This window comes from Andrena cerasifolii, chromosome 4, assembly GCF_050908995.1.
Source record: "Andrena cerasifolii isolate SP2316 chromosome 4, iyAndCera1_principal, whole genome shotgun sequence".
Lineage (NCBI taxonomy): Eukaryota > Metazoa > Arthropoda > Insecta > Hymenoptera > Andrenidae > Andrena > Andrena cerasifolii.
The window spans coordinates 10637659-10664547 of record NC_135121.1 but is presented as its reverse complement, the minus strand read 5'-3'; the positions used below and the strand labels follow the sequence as shown (position 1 = coordinate 10664547).

The following is a 26889-nucleotide window of genomic DNA, read 5'->3' as shown; positions in this document are numbered from 1 at the left end:
CATCACTTAGCGGCGAAAGCTATGAACTAAAATGTACGTTAAAGTTAAAACATGCCGTCTTGACCAGTCTTGACGTCGATAGGATCTATCTATACTGAAAATCGATCCAAAAAATCGAAAATTAAAGCGTAGTAGCGAACCGATATGAGTTTGGAGATTTGAACCAGAAACTTGCGGATGCGATCCATCCTATTATACAGGGTGGACCTATTACTCTATTGATAGTGGATACTCTAGGTCAGGGGGTGATTCTACAAGCCAAAGTACGACGAAAATATAGAACACAATTTTTAAATATCGCGTTCCGTTTCCGGGAAAATTGCCTTTGAATTTCTGCTAAATACGTGTGCCATTTAGACGCCTGAGGGGCACACAGAGATGAGGGAACGCGTCCAGCTGTACGTAGAACAAATTTGGGGGCAGGATGGATCCCCGTTAGGGCTACGTGTATGCAGGTCAAAAAAATAATTTGTAAAAAAAATTAACAATGTAGTCTTCCAGGATAGGAATAAGGGATAAACTCTGGACAGACAAGGTTTATTTGGATTAGGTAGGAATACATGGTTTGGTTGACAGGACACGAACTAACGAACTCACAAGTGAAGCTAAATAAAAGCTTTTGTAAAAAGAGACCGAATTGCTTCGTGTCTCGGCTCATTTTCGTCGACATAAATTCACCAATCCATGGGTGGTAACGCTGAAAGTCACGTGACTGATTTTGACGCTTAAAACTAGTGTCAGCGTGAAATCGCACCTTTAAATACAGTGATTCTGTGATTGTTCCGCGGCGATCTTGATTAACACTGTTAATAAAAAATGGTAAGCTTTTTCGGTGAAGTAGTATTCCCAGTTTCACGAGCATTTTGGGACGAGGAGGACGAAAATGGACCCAGTGAAACTCCAGTTCATCAATCGTAAGTTCTTTTCAATCATCACCATAACCTCTCTGCATTAAACATTCAAAAATGTAATACATCCTTTTCAGTGAGCTGTCGCTTCGATGGTTGAAAGAAAAGCCAGCTGTGATTAACACGTTAATCGTGATCGAGGGTGAAATGTTAATTGGTAATGTCTATATTTCTATTCACTGGTTTAGAAGTTTCATTATGATAGGTTTACAATAAAATTGCAGATTTCTCCAGGGAATGCCTGTGCCAGGATTCCGAAGAAGCTTGTGTCGTGGAGGACGAGAAGCAGAAGAAGGCATGTGTGATTTACAAAGTTAACAACGAGGTGTACTTATGCATCGTATCTCCCCGCTTCGATGTGAAATTCGCTGGCAAGCTGGTCGACAAGGTATAATCTACTTAGCTTGAACATTTGCATATGCAATACATGTGAAATATGTTTTATTAACTGACTTCAAAAAGGCAGAGGCTATAAATTCCTGTATGTATTTTTTTTATTTTTTTTTTTATGTTTGTCTCCGCATAACTCCTCAGCATATGCACCGATTTTTATAATTTTTTTTTTATTCGAAAGAGGGCGATGCCCCAATGATCCCATCCTACACTGCGTCAATATTGGCTCAATATTTGGCCAGTTCTGGTTAATAATGACTATTGTCACCTAATTATTATTATTATATTATGTAGGTATGCGCATATCTCCTCACCATGTTGTGTCAATATATATCAAACTAACAAGTCAAAAATAAAATAATTTAAAAAAAATTAAAATCGACTTGAAAAAAATAAAAATGCACTAAAAAGTCAAAAATATTTTTCTCGGCTGTACTTCCGAAAGGGACTGGTGGCCGATCGAGATGAAACTTAGTGGGTATTACGAGGGGTGTGGAAAGACCCCAAATATAAAATTTTAGCTTCAGCAATTAATGCGTTCAAAAGATACAGGGGTAATTGTGCATAAAAGGGTACACCTTACCGATTTTTTTTTTAATCACTTTACCACGGTCTCCCGTCTTAACAATATTTCTGTTGACTTATACCGACACAACGCATTCCACTTTCCAATTTACCCCGGTATTAGCATTGGTTGGAGCTAGATTAGTGCGGGGGCGTGCGCCCGCGAGCGTGCGCGTGAAGTATGATAGCGAACCGATATGAGTTTGGTGATGCTAAAAATGAGACTGTGGTTAAAAAATTTCAAAAATGAAAAATGGGGGGACGGGAGAGCTCCCGGGGGATGGGGGCTGTACCAACGTCCAAAAAAAATTAAAAAAAGTTTTAAATTTCTTTTTAATTGTATCAGATCTCCAACATCTTGTCCACCGCGAAGAGGACAATTTGCATAACGTGCCATCATATATCGCACTTTAGAACTGCGAAAATACCAACAGTACCATCTTTCTTGAGAATGTTGGCTACGAAGAACGGAGGAAGTGTTTGTAGCTTAAAGGAGCCCCTCTTAGAACAACCAAACATCGTTTATGGAGTTACAGCAGGAGGTTGGTATTTAGATAACTCGAGGCTTCTGTTAAGATACAAGTTTATTGACAAAATTGTGTTTCTCCTTTCAGTTTTATCGTACGCCGAGTTCATGGAGCTACCCTCGGTTTTATACATTTTATATACAGATACTTTTGTACTCGATTCGCTCTCCGCTGATCCGCTTTTAAAACTATTCTCAGCGATGGACTGCACAGTGCACGACGTTGTCTTTACTGGGAAGAATTTTTTTAATAAAGGAAATCTTTATATGTGAGTCTGTGCTTGATCGTTAGCTTCCGAGACTTTCTGCTTCGATTGTTTGTTGAGATTGAAATATGCGAACGCGAATGATAGAAAATTTTTATAATTAAATACCATTGTCGATAGCAAAGCTTACGTATTTACAATATTTACAAGGATCCAGTTATAAAGTCTTCGATAAGGCTAACTTTAATTACACTGACGACACTTGCATCTGCAGAAATTACATTTTTGGTGGGACAAGTTTCCATGTGTTAAGGTTGCGGTGGGTAGTACGTGCGCGGTGCAGGGGGCACTGGGTTGCTCGGTGGGAAGTACGAGGCGTTTGTGGGGTAAGGGTACGGTTGAAACGGCGGCTGAGTTGTCGTAGGAGTGGGTGGCGCAGGTCTGATGGCAGCAGAGGAACCGATGTGGTGCATAGGTGGGACGATGTGGTTCATTGTGTTGACGGGTGGTGGAGGTACAGAAACATTTGCTGGAGGAAATGCTGGCGGATAGTTGGTGTTGTTAGGTGCGAATCCAGGAGCTGGATACGTTGGAAAGTGTGGAGGCACCTCGATTGGTTTCATTGCGTCTGTAGCGTCTGTGGTTGGGCATCCATTTGCGGAGACTGCAGTTACTTCAACCTTGGTAGATTTTCCTGGGGTGGCTGTAATGTAGCATTGATGCATGAAGAAGTAAAATAACCGATCTGGTACCTATTCTACACTGCATTCCACTTTAGAGCGGACTCGTTCCGCGCAGGGATATGCAGTAAATCCTCGTTACCAGCCCGACGAACGGGGCTGGCAGCGGGCTCCTAACGCATGGTAGAAACGGGCTGGTAACGAGGATTTACTGTACTGTGGATTGGTAGGAAACTGGCAGAGAAAATGCTACGACCAATCGCGTGTGTCAGATCCGTGGGAGCTGCGCAGAATGGAGTGTACTATAGTCTGATTTTCGGGAGTTGAGACCTGAGGCGGGTCCCTCGGACGGACGCCGCACGCAATCCGTAGCGTACCATTGGTTCCTCCTTAACCACGCTCCGTCCGAGGGACCCGCCTCAGGTTTCAACTCTCCAAAATCAGACTACAGCGAAGTATTAACTTATTCAAATACCATTTGGCGTGGTGGATGCAGATTCGACGGGAGGTGCTGTTACACCTCGATCCCTGCATGGTTCATTGGAGGGTGTCATCGGTGGTGAATCTGGTGTCTTCGAATTATTTGCTTGTGAATATAAATCTAGTACTTGGTGGCATATATCTAAAGAAAAGGTGTGAAGTATTAGTAAGCATTATAAATGTAAGTACGTGCCTATAGAGTATTAAAAAGCTGGAAACCTTCTAGAAGGTCCATGGTGACATCCTCGACAAACATGTCCCACCAACGTAAATGTTTAGTCTGCCTTCCATTCCAGTCCACTACTTCAAATTTACTAAGTTTTCCCGCCAAGTACATTAGCGCGACAGCTATTATTTCTGGTTCCCACTGCAGCGATAACGTTGTACATAAACTGAAAGAAAGAGTGGAGATCGTATATACTGCTTTAGTCAATTTATAAATAATGCTGCAATCGTTACCTGTCGTTAACAAATGTCCAAGCCATTTGAACCATCTTTTGTAACTTGTTCTTATCACCTGTAATATTTCATAAGAATTTTCAGAGTTTAATATTAATTACTGTCAAAGAGAAAATGCACTATTACCTTTAAGGCATTTCGCATATTTTAACAAGTAACTATATGGATGTTCGACTTGCAAATCAAATTTGATAGTTTGTAACAGAATTCTTTCCAACGTCATGACCTCTTCCTACAAATCAAATTGATGAGAATGTTGCTTTGGTATTAGTCAATTGAGGGCTCGGATGCAATAAGAGGACTAGCGCTCGAAAATGCGAAAAAGTATTGTCCAAACGCTAAGAAATATTGGAAAATCAAATGTTATACATTTTTTAAAATACAGTTCAACAACATTTAATTTTCCAATATTTCTTAGCGTTTGGACAATACATTTTCGAGCGCTAGTCCCCTTATTGCATCCGAGCCCTCAATTGTTATTTCAATGATATTAAACCTACTTTGGGATCCTCCCCAAAAGTCATGAACTTCTGTTCAGTCAATAAGGTTTTCGCAGTCTTAATAATGTCTTTACATTTCTTTGGAGTTTCCTCTACTTTACCTGCCAGGAATAAACAACAGCATGCAGTCACCTGGGTGACAATAATGATATAATATAGATATACAAGTGTATATAATTAACAGCATACAGAGACAAGGGTACGTACGTATCGTGGGAAGTTTTTAAACGAATGGAACATGTAAAACCTGTGAAAATAAACGACACCAGTTGCCATCGTATTATACCCTAGGTCCATTTTCGTGCCCGTGTCAATTATGAAACGGGCACCTTCCTTCCTGTATCTACATTCGGTCTCGTAATCAATTCCATCCTGAATGGACGGTGTGTTTCGTAGCTCCTTCTTCTCGTAATACCAGCATGGCATTTTTATGTTCTTGAAAAGAATAATCGGCGTCATAGTTCGATTTATTTATACGAGTTAAGAATTATATTACGATATATGCTCTTCACTAAAATCCAAATTCAAAGGAATATTAAGGCCATCGCGGATTTTGGCGAAGCCCGGCAAATCGAAGAAATTAATAATAATTAATTAATTGTCGCTGCGCTTCGGTCATTGATTGTTTATAAACGTTTCTCTTCGTATCGCCGCGCTTCGTCAAAATGCGCGGCGGCCTTTAATCATACAATTGCAAAAAGAGAAATAACTGCAAAGTATCGTTAAACGAAACTTAATCAATATTAATTCCTTCTGTTCAAAGTGACACACAGGTTAGAATGAAATTATTGCCGCCCTAGAGATCCGTTTCTTCTACTTACCTAAACAATATTCTACAAAACGTATCACAGAGTTTCCTCGGTTTAAAAATTATTCACGGGTTTGCAGTCCCAATAATTGCTAAATATTTGTCAGGAACAACAAACAATTACCACCTCCACACTGTGACGGAACAAACTGCATGAACTTAGCTGCAACTTAATTGAAGTTGATGTGTATACCAGTGGCTCCCAACCTGTGGGTCACGGTGCTTTCTGTGGGGTCGCCGCGGTTATTTTCAGTTGATAGTTCTTAGCACTTATTTATTTTAATATGGTTACATTGTCATGTAAATGAAAAAAAGAGAAAGCTGGTTACCCAGCTGCAAATACAACCTTCGCACTAATAATTAAGATAATAAAATATATTAAATATCTTCGAGTGTATTTAATATATGTATTAAGATAATTAAATATTATTAAGTTTGAATTATATTCTGAAAAAACTATTTTTAATGTGCTTTCTTTACCTCATTAAATTTACGTTACCTTATTGGGACCGGAGGGAGGGGCGGCGCAGGTCATTTGAATATTATGAACGAGTGTCCCGACTCGAAAAAGGTTGGGAAACACTGGCATATACAGTGGCGTAGACAGTTACATTTTTAGTTTCGTTTCAAAGGGAGAGGCTCAAGACGACTATTAATGTTGAATTAAAGTACGATAACAAAGAAGCATGAAATATGATTAAAATGTATTCTTTACCCTCTGTACATAAGTGTATTTACGGTACCAAAAATCTAATTATCATACACGGTGAGATAAAAGTAATGGTTGAAGATGCCTCGTCCACCCAGACAGCACACGTCGTCTATAAGCCGTCTTTCAGACTTTCAAGACGTCTTAAAGACGGCTTATAGACGACGTGTGCTATCTGGGCACTTGAGATGGAAGAAATTGAAATTAAGAATGATGCTGCATATATAATACATAAATTACTATTTACTATTAAATATTTCTGTTTAAATACAACATAACTGTATGCCCTAACGCAAAGTCACATAAAACTGTAACTACTTATTCGCAAACTTTCGTACGCTCCGTACAGTTTAAAGACAAACTGCAACTTCAAGCGCAACTGTATCACTTGTTGGACGTTACGTTCATGTGAATGTGTCTTATCACAAGTAGAATAGAAGTCTTACGATTCGATTCTTCCTGTACAACAATATTCCGTTTACTCTTGCTATTTATTTCGTCAGAAGTGCAATCGAACAGAGTCTGTATCGGAACAGTTGCAGCATTATTCTCCTAAACGCCGTGGTTTAAGATTCTTATTAATAGAGAGCCACAGTAAGGGGAAGCATCGAAATTCCAGAACAATTACACCCTTTTTTTTTAATATCGTTTCGTATCAACCAATCGATTCTGGGACACTTGCTCCCCGTTTGTGTTTTATCGACGAATTTCACGGTTCATTTTTTCCCCCCTTTTATTTGTTGACAGTTCAATCAATAACACCTGTGTAAGGTGACTTCTTATACTTAATTACTGTGTAAACCGAGTATAGCACAGTAGCGTACTCGTTCGCGCTTTGCAGTTTCTTCCGAATACAATGTACGTCGTGATATCACGCCTCGAATGCACCCGGATGTATCCGATTGAATATTAAAAATATCTTCTGGCTTTCGATAGAGTTTATTGAAAAGCAGCCATTTCTCAGGGCTTTATTTAAGGTCGCAAAGCAGGTGCTTCCGGTCCGTGTCAGAGATCTGGTTTGAAACGCTTTCGGCCGAACGCATTGTCTGTGGCTTCGGATTTGCTAAACTAAACGCAGCTAAATGTTAATTTATGACGACCGCGCACGCGGGACTGTTTTACGAGAACGTTTACAATTTCACGCACAATAACGCGATATCGGGTATAATGCCGTTGGCGACTCTGACGATCCCTTGGTCCGAGCAAAATGTAAATGAGAAGGTAACGTTTCATTTTTTTTTCTCTCTCCCAGCGCTTGTCAAAACAATCGGTTAGCTTTTGACGGATTCCACCGTAATTCGTGAAATTTTCAGTAGCGACTGCGCCGCCTATGTATTACAATGCACTTAATCCTTTAGCAAGCTGTAGATATCCTTCCAGCAGAGTCTCAGGAGGAAGCAATGATTACCCAGGGAACTGTGGTTGAACCACGTTCGAATGGGTGCTCAGAGTCGCACGAGATCGAGGTGCGCGAGGTGGTGCGAGATGGCCACGAAAAGGCCGACCCATCTCAGTTCGAGCTACTCAAGGTCCTTGGCCAAGGATCTTTTGGAAAGGTACTGGAATTCACTACGAGAACCAGAACTTTGCCGAAGTATGTTTGTTTACAATGCTCCTCTGTTATTTAGGTATTCCTAGTGAGGAAAGTTGTTGGTAAGGATAGCTCGACTCTTTACGCCATGAAAGTCCTGAAGAAGGCTACATTGAAAGGTGGTTATTCATTTCGGCGTACGAGAGTAGCTCTGAATGCTTTGAAAGGAGGAAACTATTGTTCGTTATATTTGATTTTGTATGAAATAATATCCGAGAGGATTTTCAGAGCGACTCTCGTAATAATAATTACTTTTTCCCTTCTTCTTCTGAAGTAATCTAATGTTGCAATATTATCACAGTTCGGGACAGAGTCAGGACGAAAATGGAGAGAAACATATTAGTGGATGTTGAGCATCCATTCATAGTTCGACTTCATTACGCATTCCAGACAGAAGGGAAACTGTATTTAATTCTAGACTTTTTGAGGGGCGGCGACTTGTTTTCCAGATTAGCTAAAGAGGTAGTTTTGGTTGTTTAAAATGATTTATATTTATATATAAATCATTATCTATAATTTAATTCGCTTTTGTATCGCTGGTTGCAGGTGATGTTCACCGAAGACGATGTAAAGTTTTATTTAGCTGAACTTGCCCTCGCGCTGGATCATATACACAAGCTTGGAATCATTTATAGAGATCTCAAACCAGAGAAGTTTGTATTACATTACTTACCAGTGGTCTGGGTGTTTTTAAGCTTCACAAATTTTATGTTGCTTCTTCCCTTCGAAACAGTATTCTGCTCGATACCGAAGGCCATATATCTTTAACTGACTTCGGACTCAGTAAACAGCCATTGGACGATTGTAAGGCATATTCGTTTTGTGGGACCGTAGAGTACATGGCACCTGAAATTGTGAATAGAAAAGGGCATTCATTTGCTGCTGATTGGTGGAGCTTTGGTGTTCTTATGGTTAGTCGCGTGGTTAAGAAATATCTAACATTAATCTTCATAGTTAACAGAATGTAAACTTTTCTATTTCAGTTTGAAATGTTGACCGGAGCACTCCCATTTCAAGGAGAAAACCGTAAAGAAACGATGACGCAAATAATGAAGGCGAAGCTCAGTATGCCTCTAAATATATCACCAGAAGCGCAGGCACTTCTTAGAGTACTGTTTAAGAGAAACGCCGCGAACAGACTTGGATCTGGTGATCTTGCTTTTCGCTAACTTAGAAATCATTCTACGTCGTAGATTAATTTACTATTTCTTGCCTCGTTATATTTCCAGGCGGAGTGGAAGAAATCAAAAGCCATGTGTTCTTTGCGACAATCGATTGGGATGCTCTTTACAAAAAGGAGATAAAGCCTCCCTTTAAACCAGCCGTTAGTGAGAAGGATGACGCATTTTATTTTGATAGTGAATTTACATGTAAAACGCCTAAAGGTAACGGGTATAAAATCATTGACAATAGGGACAGATGTAAAAAGCAACGAAATCTTTTAGATTCTCCTGGGGTACCACCAAGTGCTAATGCCCACGAATTGTTTCGTGGCTTCAGCTTCGTCGCGCCGTGCCTTCTCGAGGATCACCTTAAAACTCCGGAATACAGAAACTGTGATAGTCTCACCGCAACCTTTCCGGGTTACGTGAGCCTCGCCTCAGTAACCGACGAGTATGAATTTAAACACGAAATCGGTAAAGGAACCTACAGCAAGGTCTACTTAGCTGTTCACAAAGCATCCAAGGCAGAGTATGCCGTGAAGGTAATCCACCTCCATTATTAATCATATCAGATCATTAAATCGGGGTTTATCCAGAGTAAACTAATAATTATTTGCGTTCTGATAGGTAATCGAGAAATCAAAAAGAGACCCAACAGAAGAAATAGAGATTCTACTGCGATATGGGAGGCACCCGCATATTGTAACTTTAAGAGCCGTCTTTGAGGACGATAAACGAGCTTACCTTGTTCTAGAATTATTACGCGGCGGGGAGTTGCTTGACCGTTTATTGCAGAGGCGTAATCTTACAGAAAGGGAGGCTGCTGAAGTAATGTACACAATTGTAAACGTAGTCCATTATCTGCATGAGAACGGGGTAATTATCATTCATCCATCGGACTTGGCGCTGATACGCTTGACTCGACGATTCATCTAAATATACTTCTCGCAATTAACAGGTTGTTCATCGGGATTTAAAGCCCTCCAATATATTGTATTCAAAATCAGGATCCGACCCGTCATCCCTCTGCTTATGCGACTTGGGTTTCGCGAAACAGTTGCGAGCAGAAAACGGCTTATTAATGACACCCTGTTACACGGCAAACTTCGTCGCGCCTGAAGTATTAAAGCGGCAAGGATATGACGCGGCATGTGATATCTGGTCGCTCGGTGTTTTGCTGTACATCATGTTAGCTGGGTAATCAAGCGACTCGATTGATCGATCGAAAATGTAGATCGTCTACTATTAACGACGCTTTTACGCATTAGGTACACGCCATTTCGCAATAGTCCTGGAGACAGCGCGACTGACATATTGGATCGCATTGGGCCCGGTTACATTGACACCGAGAGCGGCATATGGTGTCAGATTTCAACCGAGGCCAAGGAGCTAGTGAAAAGGATGATACACGTCGATCCTAATCGCAGGCCTACTGCAGCTGCCATTTTAAAATATTCGTGGATCGCCAATCGTCATCGTCTTCCTCAGAAAGTACTACCCTATAGCACGAGGGATCCACACAGCCTAAAAGTATGTTGCGCTCTATATATATCTGTCCTAATTTATAAATCGCGCGAATTCTATCAGTAACACGCGATTTCTATTAAATATGTTTCTAGAGGGCAGTAGCAGAGGCGTATAGAGCGATGTCTAGTAGCCCCAGGTCTCCTCATATCGGCCCTGTCGTCATGTCAGAACTGGCGCGTCGACGAACGCAAGCTAAACCTTCCGGCCCTACCGAAGTTTAAACTGAACCTTTTGCCCTACGCTCTCGAGAACTGAGAGAAGACAGAACTGAGTAGAAATGCAAGTTTAAACTAATCTGCCACGCACACCGCAATTACGTTACGCTAAAGTACAATGGGAAGACATTGAATGTGGATACAACTATTATTCTTACTACATTACTACTACTACTACTATTACTATTACTACTACTACTACTACTACTACTACTACTACTACTACAACTACTACTACTACTACTACTACTACTACTACTACTACTACTACTACTACTACTACTACTACTGCTGCTGCTACTACTACTACTATTGTTATTCTAACATTTATCGAGTGTGAGTGAGTATCTTATATCGAGGAACATGTGATATTTATTTATGAAATTTGTTTTCTTTTTTATGTTAAATATGTATGCATGCATTCGTACTTGTGTGCATTGCCATATTGAGATTTAAAGTACCCTAATCTTAGCTACCAAAACATAGTAATTTAACATTGAATATATTGTACATTTTTTATTATCCTTTAGTTATATTCTTGCGAAGCATCTACAAGCTGCACACGGTATACATACACATATTATATATATATATGAAAAGGACTATATTTTGTCAATATAAATCTAGTATTTCTTGTGCAATGTTCAAATGTAGCTAGTACGTACTAATTTTACAAGAGCGTCGTTTATCGATATGTCTGATACAATTCGATTCATCGAAATCATCTCTATTCTGGTTAACAAAAATTTGTGTATGCGTATAGAATAGATGAATGCGTATTTAAATTCATATTTTCGACTTCGACGTAATACAACAATTTTAAAAAAGATATATATGGGAGTGCCAGAGAAATTTTAAATCTATAATCTATTCTACACGATTATCATTCAAATATTAAGATCGATGCAAATATATGTGAGGAAATATATATTTAATAAAACTCAAAGATGAAATATATCTACTTTTGATCACTGCAATGTTGAATGAATTATTGTACATATAATTTTACACGATAAATCGCGCTTGAAATCGAGTACCCTCTTCTAAACAGCATTGAAGCGCCGATATCTAGAGCACGGTTTTGAATTTCCCACATTTCGAGGTACAAATAATCCCACGTAAGCATGTTTACGTAATTATTTACGTAAGATGTGCCCCGATATCGATATCTTAGCAAAACAAAGTGTGCGTGGCCTCACAAATGCAGAAATAACTGACATTTATTATCAATCACCGCGCATATATAACTTCCTTGAGCATTGTAGCTTTTTTTAAAAAGAGAATGACTTGCAACAATAATATCAGATAATCGAATAAAAATACAATACCTTAAAAACTGATGCTCTTCCCGCGCAGCGAAGATCAATCATATCCCTCGTTATAGAAGAAAAGTAAATAAAACTCGATAGTCGCAACGCGAATCGTTCGCCTAACATTAAATCCGTTTGATTGAATCCAAGTAAGCATTCGTTACTACTAACAACTGAAGAATAATTAAAACATCCAGCACTGGTGGTTAATAATACATTTGCAAAGCTGCATAATTTATGTTGGTCCTGCCACAGATACAAGATGTTCCTAATTCACAATGCGGCGATACACCGCGCATGCGCGCGCTATTAAACGAAAACGTGGTAGTTGTGCTTCACGCTGTTCATTTTGATCGCGGATTCCCGTGATTTCCTTCGCGCGAACAGTAGCCGCAGTTCACAGTGATTTTCCTTAATCTACTGCCTTTAGTTTCCTGCAAAGGTGAGATACCTTCTCCGCATTTCCAAAACTTCTCGCTCCTCCAACAAAAGAAGTTCCAGGATAAGAGGGTGGTCGCGAAATCGCTGGGCGAACTTAAGCCGCCGTCGTTGGCCGTGATCTGTGACTCGTGACTGCATTCGATATTTCATGGGGATAAAATAGCGCGTATTTTCAAGCTGACGGTAAATCGAATATCGTAACGGTACCGGGGACAAAGCAATGGAATAGCGACAGTATTTGTAGCATCCCGAACATTTAACGGTCAAGCTTATCTATACGCCAGAGCATCGGCTCTATTTGCCGTATATTTTCCGCCAGTAAATCAATATTTCGAAGACCCTGCGGTTTAAATTCGCCCCATGACCTGTAAGAATCACTGGCATGCTGTAACAGGCACGTTACGAAAGTGGTCGCGTCCATTCGGCCTCCGTTTGATATTGCGCGCCTATTTTTTCGGCCGATTTTCGTGGAATCATGATATTACCGGCGTTTTCCATTAGCTGCTTTCTAGCTATTCACGATTGTCGCCTTTTCGGTAAAACGCAGCCTCGTGATCAGCGAATCAGGCGGAATTTCGAATGCATGCTCCATTCCGAAATTTAAATGGAGCCTTGTCCGTCTGTAATCTTTCTGTGGCCTTAGCGATAAATTGACCTTGTAGCGCGTAGTTCGCGAAGGTCTTAGTTTTTTCTGATTTTTCAGAGTTATCGAATCAGGAGAGATTTCTTTAAGCATGTTATCACTTTCGTGTTTTAGAACAATAGCAGTAGGTATGAAATGGTTCGATCCAACTGAATGAAACTTATAGCCTGTAGCCTAGATCTGCAGTGTTCCATAACGAACACATGGTCCGCAATGATTAATACCGTGGTTAATTCCAGGAGCCTGTAACATGCTTCAAAAAGGCCCACGTCCGTTGGTTTTATGCGGCCCATCGGGTAGCGGGAAGAGCACGTTAATAAAGAAGCTGTTCGAAGAGTTCCCAGACATGTTTGGCTTCTCCATTTCTCATACGACCAGGGCGCCTAGGCCGGGCGAGGAAGATGGGAAGCATTATTATTTCACTACTAAAGAGAAGATGCGGAGACAAGTGGAGCAGGGTGAATTCCTCGAAACTGCTACCTTCAGTGGAAATATGTATGGTACTAGGTAACGCGTCGATGTTAATGAAACAGCAAGAATTACTGTAACACTGGCATTGTTAATAAACCTTCTTCGCACGTCTTTAGTAAACAAGCTGTGGAGAACGTAGTAGCAGCTGGGAAAGTTTGCGTATTAGACATCGAGGTGGAGGGTGTAAAACAGGTGAAGCAAAGTTCTCTGGAACCTCTGTACGTGTTTATTAAGCCGCCATCCGTAGACGAGTTGGAGAAACGATTAAGGGATAGGAATACAGAGACGGAAGAGTCTTTGAAGCATAGATTGTCTATCGCTAGAACAGAAATGGAATATGGTGGGCATGCGTTTTAATTTATCATTCACGAGTTTATTGTGCCTTCGAAAGGGATTCCTGAGCGATCGATGTCTATTTCAGGTCTGAAGCCTGGCAATTTTGACGTTCTGATCGAGAATGACGACCTCCCCAAGGCGTACGAGAAATTAAGAGAGTTCATACTATCGAACTTCAAGCAACTACACAAAGCGGGTACATTAATTTAAAGGGTCATTCTGGTAATCGCGCCGCAAAATTCGGCAACATTCAGGTTTTTTTTTCTCAGTGAATACAATGAATAACAATGTCAAACGTTTTTTTATTTATTAAGCTACTTGTAATGCATACGGAACAATTTTTTAAATGCACTTTTAATTGTGTTTATTTAATGTTATCTGGAGTTCAAAATCGCTCACAGACTCATCTGAAACAAAAAAACCAAGATGATTCTTAATCATTATGAGTACCGCTATCACAGGTGTCAGAATTAGCCATGTAAGTCAAAATTTAACAAAATTGCGCGCATTCAAACTTCAAGTAAAAATGGAAAATTTCTGAACTTGAAGTTCGAATGTGAGAAATTTTGTTAAATTTTGACTTACGCGGCTAATTCTGGCACCTGAGATAGCGGTACTCATAATGATTAAGAATCAGCTTGGTTTTTTTGTTTCAGATGAGTCTGTGAGCTTAAATCACTCCCGCCAGGGAGGTATTTCTTTTCGAAGGCGCGATTTTGAACTCCAGATAACAATGAAAAAACACAACTAAAAGTGTATTTAAACAATTATTCCGTATGCATTACAAGTAGCTTAATAAATAAAAAAAAGGTTGACATTGTTATTCATTGAATTCACTGAGAAATTTTTTTTTTTTAAAAAATTAAAACCGACTTTAAAAAAATAAAAAAGCGCTAAAAAGTAAAAAAATAATTTTGTTCCTTATTTAATTTACGGCTCTCAATATTTTTATGTCGGCGACTCAACATTTGCACTGTGTAATTTTAAAACTGCTTGACCGATTTTGATAATTCTTTTTCCATGACCTGAGTTGATTGAAGCCAAACTAAATGCAATAACTTTCACCAAAATCGGCCCAGTAGTTACGGAGAAATTCGCGGACAAACATAATACGTGTAACATACATACAAACACCTCGAACTGAGAACCTCTTTCTTTTTGAAGTCTGTTAAAAAGCCTGAATGTTGCCGAACTTTGCGGCATGATTACCAGAATGAGCCCTTAAGGGATTAATTAAGCAATCTAAGGATACATTTATGTATCATGCATGGTATTCGAAATCACTGATGTTTGTGTGTTTAATATGTTGCAGAAAGCTAAACGGCTGCTCGCTAAGGGTGTACATTTATTTGACTTGGAATTACAGTTATTTTTATATATCATCACGCGATTTATAGTAATAGCTGATTGTCACATGGCGAAGTGCACGGCAGGCTCATGTCCGTACGTCGAATTGCTAGAGTCAAGAGTCAAGTTAGGCAGATAATTTTATACGAAAGTAAGTAGACTTTAATATCCACGGAGTAGATGTATACAGGACGTTTTAAATTTTTGAATTTTTGACGCGCGTAGTAATGTTACAGGAGTTCGCCTAACAGCGCCTAGTTCTTAACACACACGAACGTCTTTAGTCTTTACATAAAGAGAATAGGTGTATGCAGTGTAATGTAGTTGTTTATTCACTAAGTTATTTTTCCAATTTACTTGTAGCTCTGTATATACTTACTTGTTTTGCGAGAACAGGAAACGTATAGTACAAATCCTTTTACATAACGAGCTGCGAGCTCACAGCAGTTCGATGCAAAGCTTCTGTTACTTTAAAGAGATGCAGGATACTTCTGATTCGTTTCGCGCAAGTTTAATCGGTGTATTCATAAAATAACGGAGCCAGCCTCCATTAAGAAATTTTCATATAGTACGCTTGTTAACTATCTCGAGAGAAAGAGATTTATTTTTACATTTTCCAAATTGATCCGAAGAGGGTCGAAGAGTAAATTATACCTACCTTCAAAGAAGGTCTCAGTCTATCGAATAAGCGCTCGAAGATTTAACACGTATACGCGGTGTTAAAGTCTGAATATGTATATGCCAGGTTGTGGATGTGAGAATCTAAAACTGTTATTAATTATTAGCATAACTCTGAGTGTTTTTTCTAAACACGTGAGACGTTGCTTCTTGAAAAATCTCGTGGTCCTTGATTAATTTTACCGCCACTTGGACGATTACAAGAAGAACAGAGTCTACGATTCGCGGTGTCTTTTCTACGATACAATTTACAGTGAGTATGCGTTTGCGTGGTGTACGAGAGTGCTAGCTGCTGGCTTGTCCGATTACCGATAGGGTGTACAAGGGCGTGATCCTTTTATTATAGTAGTGATAGCTTACTGAATGTGTGAGGACGGTGAGTTTGTGTGGAGACAGAACTCGAGAAGAAACTAGACATCCAAAACGAAATGGAATTGGAGAATTAAATATAATATTCTAGATGTAGCTAACTGAGACTATTCACCAAACGAAGTTGTGTTCCAATAGCGTAGGTTACTTATAAAGTACTTGTGGTTTTGTCCTCGAACTAGCCTTCATATCAGAAGTCATACCATTAATCGCAGCATTCAGAATCGACTCGCAGATTCGATCCCTATCACTGTCGTGTTTATATTTCATTAACGATAAAAGAAGTTGGGTCATCGTGTGTAACATTCCTTTGATAACATTCGCCTTCTGTGTATCGCGAGCATTTTTCAAGGAAATTGTGCCCGGAATTTAATCGGTAACACTTTTCCAAGTTCTTCGCGTCGCTATCATTTTTCCCCCATCTATCGGTTCCTCATATCGTTTCCATCTTTCCGCACTCCCATATTCTAGCTTATCGAGACCGAGCACGTTGTTGCTTCCACGATCGCGAGAGACATATTTTCCTATACATGGTTATTGTTGATACATGTATGGTTGAATCTTACGATACATTTAAATAGACGAGCATCGTAGTGACATATGTACCATGTTATAGAAAATTGTACTACTGTTGTAGCATATCGTATCGAATAAATATCTAAAACGGCCCGTCGATGAGAAACCATTAGGATTCCTGCGTCCCCTATTACAGCTTAATCAACTGCATTCCCCATTTAAGGGGATTTAAGATCAAGTATTTTTTTTGTGAATTAATTACAAGCAGACGAATGCAAATTGTGACTAGTACTTTTGGGTAATGCCTATTGATACTAGAAACTGTAAAAATTCTTTTTTTTTGTTGATAATATAGGTATACATGTATATAACGGCGCTACAATTGTCTGATGCGTAGGCGTTTTTCCTGCGGTTTTGTCCTGATTGCGAGGAAATCGACGTTCGGATCGACTTGAAATTTTTACAGCATGTTCAAAATATACTCCTTTTTAGAGTGGAGCTCAGGATTAAGTATAAAAGCTCTAGTTTTCGAGATAGAAACAAAAACAGCCATCTGTGCACCCCGAAAATGGACATTTATCGTACAAATCGCCTTCTCCTAGTCGCTGTTTTAATAATTTTGGTTTAATTCATTTTCCAGAGGTTCAGGCTAAAATGAGAGATTCTAGGAGAAACATATTCCAAGGAAACTGTTGCGTCTTTATTTTTAAGCTCAATATCAGGTCAAAACCAAAGTCACTTTTTCTAAAACACTGTCTAAATCAACCTCCTGTGGCGGCATTTGTAAACTAGATAAGTGGACAAAAAAAATATTCTTTTACTCCCCGTGACAGTAATAAGCATTGTGTAAAAGGAAAAGTCTGTGCCTGCTTTCATCTCCTCGTAATTAATTCCCCACAAAATACTTGATTTTCGAGCAATCTACCTGCCTAGTTCCCTCAAACAGTTACACTTCTAGCTCTCACACACAATCAATAAAAAAAAAACCATTCACTCATGACGCTTAGAATAATCGCGTTTCGGCCATTCCCCGTGGTGGTGCCGAGTCTTGTGCTTGGGCACCTCGCTAATTTCGATGGACGTCACCTTCACGTCCTTTCCTTCATCGGTCTCCTTCACTTCCTCCCGGATCAGATTATCCCCGTAATTCTTTGGCAAGTCTTTCGTTTCCTTCGCTCCAACGCCCTGGTCCCCCGCAGGCGCGTCTGCTCTCCTCGAGAAAATATAATTGATCACCTGAGGTCTCGGCGCGAATATATCCTCCGAAGGGCCCACCATCGAGCTTGGGTCCAGCGCACCCTTCGCAAAAGATACATCGAACTCGCTCGCTCCTCCAGCACCCGGCCCACCGGGCGATTGGTTTTGGTATCGAGTCGACCCAAATGGTCCCAAAGAACCTCCGCTAACGTCACGCGCGGTGAGCCTCCTGACCAGGTTCCTTTGAGCGCCGGGCGATTGAATCCGACTGGCTGGGTCTGCAGGCTCTTCCATGACCTCCTCGTACAGCTGCCCCCTTAAATCGCCGGGTTCTCTAAAGGCACCGGGCAAACTCGACGCAATTCCGCGAGCCGGTTGCTCCATCGCGTACCTCGGCTCGTACCCCGTGTCGACCAGTCGTCGCCGATACGACTGGTCCTGGTAGTTAACGCTGTCCAAGTAGCTCTCCAGAGTGTTCCAGTTCTCCAGGTCCCTGGAGATCGCTCTTCTGGCCAGGTTCGAGATCTCCTTTATGTCCAGGGGCCTCGCGGTGTCCCTTAGGGGTGGACGATCCTCTACCCTGTCCTGTAGGATCGATTCTGCTCGGTGTGGGCTGCTGTCCAGGCGAAGGGTGTTGTAGGGAAACACCATTCGACGGGAGGGCACCTGGTAGGTCTTCTCCAGGACAGCAGCTCGGTCGAAGAAGCGTTTCCCATCGTAGTTGTTGCTAGCCTCTTCGTTGCTATCCGGGTAGTAGGCTTCGTAGAACACTGGGCCCCTGTCGAGGTCGTAGCTCTCGTAACTGGGGGAGGAAGGTCAGACCTTGATTTAAAGGGGAACACCACTGTGGCGGCCGGAAAAGTAAGCCATTTTTAAGAATTTATGTTCAGGAATAATTTACAGTTTTCATAGGAAATATTTATTACCTACCTTTAGTACGCTGTCTTAGGAGACTATACAAAAAAATAGAAGAACATCCATAAATTTTAATATATTAATTAATCTTCTAGAATTAATATATTAAAATTTATGGATGTTTTTCTATTTTTTTTGTATAGTCTCTTAAGACAGCGTACTAAAGGTAGGGAATAGAAATTTTCTATGAAAACTGTAAATTATACCTGAAAAAATTCTTAAAAATGACTTACTTTTCCGGCCGTCACAGTGGTGTTCCCCCTTAAGGGGGTACTCTAGTGTAACTGCCCGTTTTTCAACGCCATCTTCGGGAATTAATTTAACAAAAACTATAAGTTTATACTATCTTACGTTTTGCCAGCATATTAAGGTATGTCTGAAGTAATACTCAGAATTTTTTTGAACTTTTTTATCGCACATATACATAAATATAGTCGGTAACGCAAGCGTGTTTAAAAAATTCTTTTGCGACAGGCGTTGATGTGGGAACTGTTCTAGTCATCCAAAATGGAAAAACTAAGGTTTATTATCTATATTATATTTGTCGCTATGGTTGGAACCACGGAGGTCTTCTAAAAACAAAAATTTTGCAGAATGCCAGCATTTTTAGTAAAACTGTTCAATTTTCACTAAAAATTTGGCTGCTTTCCTTCTGTAATATTAATCTTTTACAAGATAGAAACGCGCCTGAGCTTCCAAACCATAGCCAGTTATGTTACGAACGTGTACGCAAAAGGGCTACTGGATCGGCCCAGTAGTTTTCGAGATATGCAAACGCCCGTCTTGAAAAACCCTGTTTCGAGAAAAACGCGTCTAAAGTTTCTACAGACAATAGTGTCGTGCGGGAGGCACTACCTTTCGACCTCTATATCTCTGCTAATATTTCGAATTTCAAAAAGTCTCTTTGCAGAAACTACGAGATAAAGCAAAAAAAAGAAAAAAATTCTACCATCTACACTACAGTACCCCCTTATGCCCTAATCTTTGACTTGGGTCTTCGTTTGTCTCCAGTGGCGCACCCAGAGGAAATTTCTATAATCACCCAATGAATTCTACTGAGTTTGCGTTGAATATATTTTTATTCGTCCAACTGGGCTCCCCCAAAATTAAATCCCGAGCGCGCCACTGGGAGGAACTGACGCCTCCCTCTTCAAAACACACAAGGGGTCTCAGAATTCTATACAGCAGCTGTATAATTCTTATGTAAAAACACTCAATACATACGTTGCCACCCAATGTTTGCTTAATTGCTGGGATGCTTGCCAGAGGCAAATATTAGTTACAATTTAATTACTCACCGGTGGCTGTCGGGATTCCACGCGAAGACCGACGATACACCTAGCAGAGAAGCAGGCGCGATTAAATTTAATCGAGCAGAATTTAAACTTGCTTAATCGACGGTTTTCGGGGCGATATGAGCGATCGAAGTGGTTTCAAGCGGCACGAGCGTATTTCTGCCGTTCGAATGAAACGCGATTATGTGGAATCGAGCGAAAATATTTGCGCGGTTTTGTTTGGCATTCACCTCCCATTAAATCGTTCGCACGGAAAAATTAAACTTTTCGGCGGCGTAAACATCGTTCGGAATTTATAGCAGTGAAATGTGGAGGATTTAATTGCTTCGTTGTTTAATGTACCTGTTGAACAATCGACGATCATCAGCGATATCGTTATATTATTAAATTTGATTTTTTTGTTTTTGTTTCAATCTATCCACGTGAAAATGGGAGGATCGGGCCGAGAGTGGGTGGTACGTACCTATCGAAATCGTTATCGCGATCGTCGAGAGCAGATACTCTTTAAGAGCCATGGTCCTATCGAGCAGCAACGACAAGCGACTGAGCTTCTCCGAGGGACGTGCGCGCGTATTTTCAGATGTCCCTAAAATAAACCACCATTTCCTTTTGGCCACGGTGACGAACTATCGCATAGAAAGCCACGCTGGAAACGTCGCCAGGCGCACCGCGAATTTGCCTCGATAACGCGCGAAATATTAACGATAAATTAATTAGTAGATGGGTTTTATTCGCACGCTCGTAACTGGGCCACCTCCACGTTCTCTGGCCAAATATTTTATATCTGACGAGCTTACGAATAAACGTCACATCGATTTCACTTTATTCTTTGAAAATATTAGGGTCTAAAATTGTGAGTGAGACGATTCTTTCGTACGAACTCGTTCGTTATGGCTGCACAGTGGCTATCACTTTCATTCCCCTCGGAATCCCACAATTTACCCCCTCTCTCCTTTTCTTTTTTGTAGCAATTTAATCTGCCGCGTCGAAATCACGTTTATCCAGCTCCCCAGTGGAAAACGCAGTTTGCGGACAACAGGCGACCCGCGGCGCGGAAAATTGTTTAAACGAATGTCCAATGAACTTTCCAAATCGCCTGCAGTCTCTAAGCTGAACGAGAAATTTGTGATGTCTCACCGCAGCCGGGTTCGACTCCAAGCGAGCTCTCTGTTGCCGCTAGTTATTTCCACCGCGCAATGCTGTGTGGTAAGTCGAACTAAATATTCAATTTCATTGCCTCGGAAATCACGAGTTTCATACAGTAATTCGTGTTGTTGTTAACAAATCGTAATGGAACAGTGCGATGCATGCAATCGCGCACCATGCGAGCATTCGGGGCTGTAAACTTGGCTGAAACATTGAAAATCTGTAGAATCCCATTTGGAGGATCGCAAGTATCCTCTTTAACACGTCCCGCGATTTTCCACGGTGAATATTCAGATTTTTAGTGGGGATTATCAAAAATACGATATTCATTTGTGGAAAAATAGTGTTTCATAATTTCAGATTCTTTTCAATGTATTTTCATCCCGACACTGAATTCAGAAACACCTTTTTCCTTTGAATAAAAGTTTCGTCACGGATCAATATCGTGGACCATCGATTATTCAAATGTGTCGCTCTATGCTTGATTATCAGATGCAATCAGAGTAATCCCTGAAATTCAAGCTTCTCTTCCCATGAGTCATTTAGCCGCTAAATGAGCGCCCCTCGCTCAGAACGTCTTAGAACACACTTTTCATCGAAAGGGTGGATAGTAACAGCGGGGTATAAAATAATGGAAGTGGGTAATCACACTTTATATATCGTGCCCCTTATTCACTTCGGAAGCAGGGTGAATTTTAAGATGATTCAGCTTACAAGGGAAGATCCCGAACCGAAAATTTAAAAAATTCTCAAACTGTGAATATGGAGGGCATTTCGTCCTGATTACAACGCAATTTTTTACTGCTGCCCAAATTCACTCGAAGGAGGTGAAATTAACCCCTGAAAATTCGGGTATTTTCCGATTTTGTGTTATAACTCGCGAACAGTAAGAGATAGAAAAAAGTCTCAAGACAAATGTTACTGCTTTTAATTAAATCTATCATATGGTAAAAAACTTATTTTACAGTTCGCGAGTTATAATAAAAAATCGGAAAATAACCGGATTTTCAGGGGTCAATTACACCCCCTTGGAGTGAATTTGGGCAGCAAAAAAAATTACGTTGTAATAAGGAGAAAATTCCCTATATATTCATAAAATTTCAGAATTTTGTGAATTTCTGGGTTCGGGAGATTTCTTTGTTAGTCTTTCCGATCAGAGCTTGATACTTGATCGCCTTTTTAACTTTGTGGACTCTCATCGCTGAATTCATTCCTCCTTCCTTCTCTCCGGGGCAGTGTTTCTCAACGTTTTTGGATCGAGATTACCTTTTAAAATATTCAAATGACCTGACCCTCCTCCCATATAAGGTAAGGTAAATTTAATTATGTAAGAAAACATATTAAAGGTAGGTTCCAGAATATAATTTTCCTAAAGTACATACATAGGTACTTAGAATTATCAGTTTGCATCGTGTTAGTGAAAGGTTTTGGTCTTTTATTGCACTTGGTCGGTTATTCCCCCGCCGAAAGGTACCTAGAACGGCACGGCACCGGATTGCGCGAGAAAAAATATATTTTCGCAACTTGTGCCTCCGTGGTAAATTTTACACAGTAGCGCCTCCCGCCGAGTTAATAGAATACGGCAATGTAACCATAGATATTAAAATAAATTCATCAACTAAAAATAACCGCGACGAACCCCCAGAAAACACTTCGCGACCCCTAAGGGACCTCCCCCATTAGTTGGGAACCACTGCTTTGGGCGTTCGGATTGAATCGGCTCTGGAGGGTGGTCCCAAAGTAGTAGATCTATTTGGTGATAACCAAATCAGTAAATCTAGGTGCTACCACATCATTAGCTCTAGGTGTTCCTAGATTGTTGAGTGCGTTAGATGGAAACAGAATATGTGGCGATTTTCGTACATTTATGTAGCGTCATCAGCGGCTGATGTCGACGAAAATTTGATGAAGCCACTTAACGAAGACACGCTGGTCATCGTGATGACTATGTCACGGTTCTGGTCAACGTAGAACGCGTACAATTTCCGAAGTACAAGTTCAGAAGGAGATTGGAACCACATTCTGAGAAACTGTGATAGGGTGAATTGGAAGGTTGAAGCATACTCTCACAGAGATTTTAATAAAATTTATTAACTGCCAAAATTATACAAGGTTTCTACTGCATGTCACAGTAAACCTTAGTACTATAATTGTATTATAATTCCATATTGTAAAAATTTTGATTCAGAGGGAGCTTGGAACCAGGTTCTGAGAAACTGTGAAAGGGTGAATTGGTAGGTTGAAGCATACTCTCACAGAGATTTTAATAAAATTTATTAACTGCCAAAATTATACAAGGTTTCTACTGCATGTCACAGTAACCATTAGTACTATAATTGTATTTTAATTCCATATTGTAAAAATTTTGATTCAGAGGGAGCTTGGAACCAGGTTCTGAGAAACTGTGAAAGGGTGAATTTGTAGGTTGAAGCATACTCTCACAGAGATTTTAATAGAATTTATTAGCAGCGAAAATTACACGAGATTTGTAGCACACGTTACAGCAGAGCCTAATTAGTTATAATTATAATTCTACGTAGTAAAAATATTACTCGCGAAAGGCGACTCAGCGATTGTCGCCCTTGTGAATTACTGGAAGCATACATAAAGCGTCATTAATGAAACGTTATAATTGCATTAAGAGCGCCTAGCGATGCACCAATATTCACGAACGCGGAATTTGCCCGTGGCTTTTAATTAAGTTCAAAATTCTTAAGCGCGCCACCCGTGGAGTGTTTAAAAGAAATCGTTAATTAACCAAGGGATAAACGCTGCAGCGAGTTCAGCCGGAGAGCGCGTCAGCATCAAACACACGTGTTAATTTAATTGGAAATTACAGCGCATTGCGAACACCGCCGGGCAGCCGAGCTCTCGAAGGACGTCGATTGGATAGTACACTCGGCTAACGAAAAACCCCCGATAAGCGCGCAAGGCTGATAACTACATTTAGAACTCATAAAACCACGGAAACGACTCGCCTTGTAATAAACGGAAGACCGGGAGGGGTCAGCGGGGGTAGTCACGAGGCAGGACACGGTAAAAGGACACACTCAAACGTAATAAAGCGGCGATGGCACCTATAGGGTGCAGGAAAAGCAAACACACGCTTACGAAAACGGTAGGAAACCAGAAGCAAAAGGGTCACCCTTGGAAAACAACGTCAAGAGTTACAAATTGACAGATAGGAAAACGTGGGCAACCATCAAAGGACACTTACGGTGGCGGACTAGGGATTGCAAATTTACCGACTTTCTCAATTACCGGTAATTCGGTAAAATCTTCAATCAAATCCGGTTTACCCGTAATTTACCGGTGTTTTTTTAAAGTATTGGAAATATAAGAGTAAACATTACAAACAAAAAAATTCTAACTCTAATTGAGCATATAAAAATATATGCAAATGAAACTACTCTGAACGTAAAATATAAAATGATATAACACAAAATAGATATATCTGTATAACTAGTAGCAATACTTATTAATATGGATCTTCACCACGAAAACAGTGAAAATAATCTTAACTTACATACCTAATTAAGTACTTTTTATTTAACAGTTCTTTTTAATAAATAAGCGCGCAAAAAAACATGATTTGCTTGAACTTTGGTCTCCTGGTGGCGACCTAATTCTTTTACAAAATAATCCAGCCATGGATAAAGCGCTCTCAGATTCTACACAGGCAGAAATCATATGCCATTTGTATGTACTTTCTCCTTACTTTTTCTACTTGAAAATACGTCTATTTCTTTTGGATCAGAGTTTGTTTCTCATGAAATACTTCAATTACTAATAAAGACAAAAACTGAACTTTTTTTTCACCGATAACATAGTAAATGTCGACGGAATTAGTGAACGCATATAAACGCTATATTGCTATACGTAATTTATCGAATTACCGGTAAAAATTTGGCGAATTACAGGTAAAAAAAAATTTGAAAGCGTTAAACCGATTTACCGGTATTGCAATCCCTACGGCGGACGTCCGCGAGCGAAGTTCATAAGGAATTCGGGGGGCGAAGGAAGAAAACGGTGGGGTGGGTGATTTGCACGAGGATTGTCCGATATCTGGGGCAATCCTCGACTTAACGACCTGCCGGAGGCTCGACGCGAAGGTCCCAGGATTGCGATGCTAACGTTTGCTCGATTTGGCCAGTGCAAACACGAAGGGTACGGGGCGAGGGGTGTTAAATGCCCCCTTCCTTTGCGTCCCTTCGCGGGAGGTGAGCACTGCGGGCAGCTTAACGTGCACACCAGTCGAACGTTAACATTCGTAGCCTCAACGTCCTCCAGCAACCGCCAGCAACACCGAGCAACAGTTTCTTCCCTCAGCTGGCGTTCGACTTTATTCGCCCGCTCTGCCACAGAAGCTTTGGTTCCTGTGGTCTGGCGTTCCGTATCCTTTCGCTCCCTTTCTGTCTTCCCTTCTCCTCCTTCAAATTGTCCTCTATTATCTCCTGAACTTTCAGTTCGCCGTTCCTCCACCGCTTCGGCGATATGAATTGTTATTTCCGCGCCAGGGGCCGTTCCCTCCTCGCCCACGATGCTTAATAAGCAGATGAACAGCTGCTATCGCTATCGATCTACGCCGCATTGATTCGCCGCTAATCCAAAGCGGCCGTTCCGCCGTCGTGCCTGCCCGGTGAGTTTTTTCCCCACGTCTTTCTCACGTCGCAAACACTAGAAGTTACCAAACCCGCGGAGACTCGACGGACAATAGGGTGGACGTTTATTTTCTTCATTCCTCGTTTTATTAACCGATAGCCAGAGGTGCACACAAGTGGATGCCGTTGAATATCGACAGCAGGCAATCGCGCAGTTTTTTGGGCATTTTTTGCGCCTCTTTTTTTTCGGCGAGGATTCGGAACGCGCGATATATCAGTTTCTCGATGGAATCAATCGTGTTGCACGAAATCCCGTAGCTGCACAGGCTCCCGCGATAGTGACTGAAGTCTTTTGCGTTTAAACGCGACGCTGGGGAAATGCAAAGCTTTTATCTGCGCCGAGGGTGACTATTTGGTCTTGCTGTGACGAAAATTCGCTTCGACACCGGTTGCGCGAGTTACCGCCGGTGGGGGTCGCGTTTTGCCAATGTTTTTCGACACAATTCAGGGGTAAATTACACGGCCAACCACCATTCGCTTTTTTTCCAATCGCCAGGTGCGCGGAAAAACGGTAATCGTCGTTTCTTTCTTCTATCGCGTCGAAACGAATGATTTACGACGGTGATCAGAGGCTCCTTTCCAATATCTGTGTCAGGTGGACGATTATTTGGAGTGTATCTGGCAAATCTTTCGTCGTGGAACCGAAGCAATTCCTCAGCCTCTCGCTCTTAATTGCTCGAGCATTTTTGTAGGCTGAAAGTATTCTTCTGATGTTCTCGTCTGCTTATTGTAATTCTTAACCCATTTGCATCGCGCCAGTAATTCTGCGACCTTCGCTTACAACGACTACAGCGAACCTGACGATGAGCCTGTAATTTATCAAGTCATTCATAAT

General features: G+C 40.8%; 5 protein-coding genes and 1 long non-coding RNA gene across 14 annotated transcripts; 3 read left to right on the top strand and 3 right to left on the bottom strand.

Annotated features, from left to right (window-relative positions):
- The first annotated feature begins 732 nt into the window (after positions 1-732).
- Positions 733-2782, top strand: Psmg1 (Proteasome assembly chaperone 1). Its single transcript, XM_076811222.1, has 5 exons — positions 733-914; positions 986-1065; positions 1133-1296; positions 2212-2407; positions 2480-2782. Exons 1-5 carry the CDS (start codon positions 817-819, stop codon positions 2662-2664), a joined length of 723 nt encoding a protein of 240 aa, XP_076667337.1. The 5' UTR covers positions 733-816; the 3' UTR covers positions 2665-2782.
- Cyck (cyclin K) lies at positions 2432-8629 on the bottom strand. 2 transcript variants are annotated; one of them, XM_076811219.1, is made up of 8 exons: positions 8498-8629; positions 4924-5151; positions 4717-4848; positions 4343-4448; positions 4217-4274; positions 3977-4149; positions 3753-3899; positions 2432-3300 (listed from the first exon to the last, which is right to left on the bottom strand). In XM_076811219.1, the coding sequence occupies exons 2-8, from the start codon at positions 5140-5142 to the stop codon at positions 2906-2908; spliced, it is 1230 nt and encodes a 409-aa protein (XP_076667334.1). In that variant the 5' UTR covers positions 5143-5151; positions 8498-8629; the 3' UTR covers positions 2432-2905. The 2 variants fall into 2 exon arrangements, with proteins under 2 accessions (XP_076667334.1, XP_076667331.1); XM_076811216.1 differs by lacking the exon at positions 8498-8629 and adding an exon at positions 5538-5698.
- On the top strand, positions 6487-11706 carry LOC143368461 (ribosomal protein S6 kinase 2 beta). 2 transcript variants are annotated; one of them, XM_076811215.1, is made up of 14 exons: positions 6487-7091; positions 7170-7454; positions 7592-7789; positions 7862-7943; positions 8126-8286; positions 8371-8477; positions 8558-8735; positions 8808-8973; positions 9054-9209; positions 9270-9529; positions 9615-9863; positions 9946-10184; positions 10256-10517; positions 10607-11706. In XM_076811215.1, the coding sequence occupies exons 2-14, from the start codon at positions 7326-7328 to the stop codon at positions 10733-10735; spliced, it is 2316 nt and encodes a 771-aa protein (XP_076667330.1). In that variant the 5' UTR covers positions 6487-7091; positions 7170-7325; the 3' UTR covers positions 10736-11706. The 2 variants fall into 2 exon arrangements, with proteins under 2 accessions (XP_076667330.1, XP_076667329.1); XM_076811214.1 differs by having other exon boundaries at positions 6487-7454.
- A 395-nt stretch (positions 11707-12101) lies between these two features.
- On the top strand, positions 12102-16992 carry LOC143368465 (guanylate kinase). Of its 6 annotated transcripts, none has more exons than XM_076811224.1 (6): positions 12323-12481; positions 13184-13251; positions 13363-13630; positions 13711-13934; positions 14016-14126; positions 15243-16992. In XM_076811224.1, the coding sequence occupies exons 2-6, from the start codon at positions 13215-13217 to the stop codon at positions 15248-15250; spliced, it is 648 nt and encodes a 215-aa protein (XP_076667339.1). In that variant the 5' UTR covers positions 12323-12481; positions 13184-13214; the 3' UTR covers positions 15251-16992. The 6 variants fall into 6 exon arrangements, with proteins under 6 accessions (XP_076667341.1, XP_076667340.1, XP_076667339.1 ...); XM_076811223.1 differs by lacking the exon at positions 12323-12481 and adding an exon at positions 12862-13098; XM_076811226.1 differs by lacking the exons at positions 12323-12481; positions 13184-13251 and adding an exon at positions 12102-12188.
- Positions 16993-17107: 115 nt separating this feature from the next.
- LOC143368463 (uncharacterized) lies at positions 17108-20787 on the bottom strand. Of its 2 annotated transcripts, none has more exons than XM_076811221.1 (3): positions 20711-20776; positions 20251-20290; positions 17108-18815 (listed from the first exon to the last, which is right to left on the bottom strand). In XM_076811221.1, exons 1-3 carry the CDS (start codon positions 20760-20762, stop codon positions 17831-17833), a joined length of 1077 nt encoding a protein of 358 aa, XP_076667336.1. In that variant the 5' UTR covers positions 20763-20776; the 3' UTR covers positions 17108-17830. The 2 variants fall into 2 exon arrangements, with proteins under 2 accessions (XP_076667336.1, XP_076667335.1); XM_076811220.1 differs by having other exon boundaries at positions 17121-18839; positions 20711-20787.
- Positions 19234-20104, bottom strand: LOC143368294 (uncharacterized). The gene is made up of 2 exons (XR_013085208.1): positions 19682-20104; positions 19234-19644 (listed from the first exon to the last, which is right to left on the bottom strand). It is a non-coding gene; the product is annotated as an uncharacterized LOC143368294 (long non-coding RNA).
- Positions 20788-26889: the final 6102 nt, after the last annotated feature.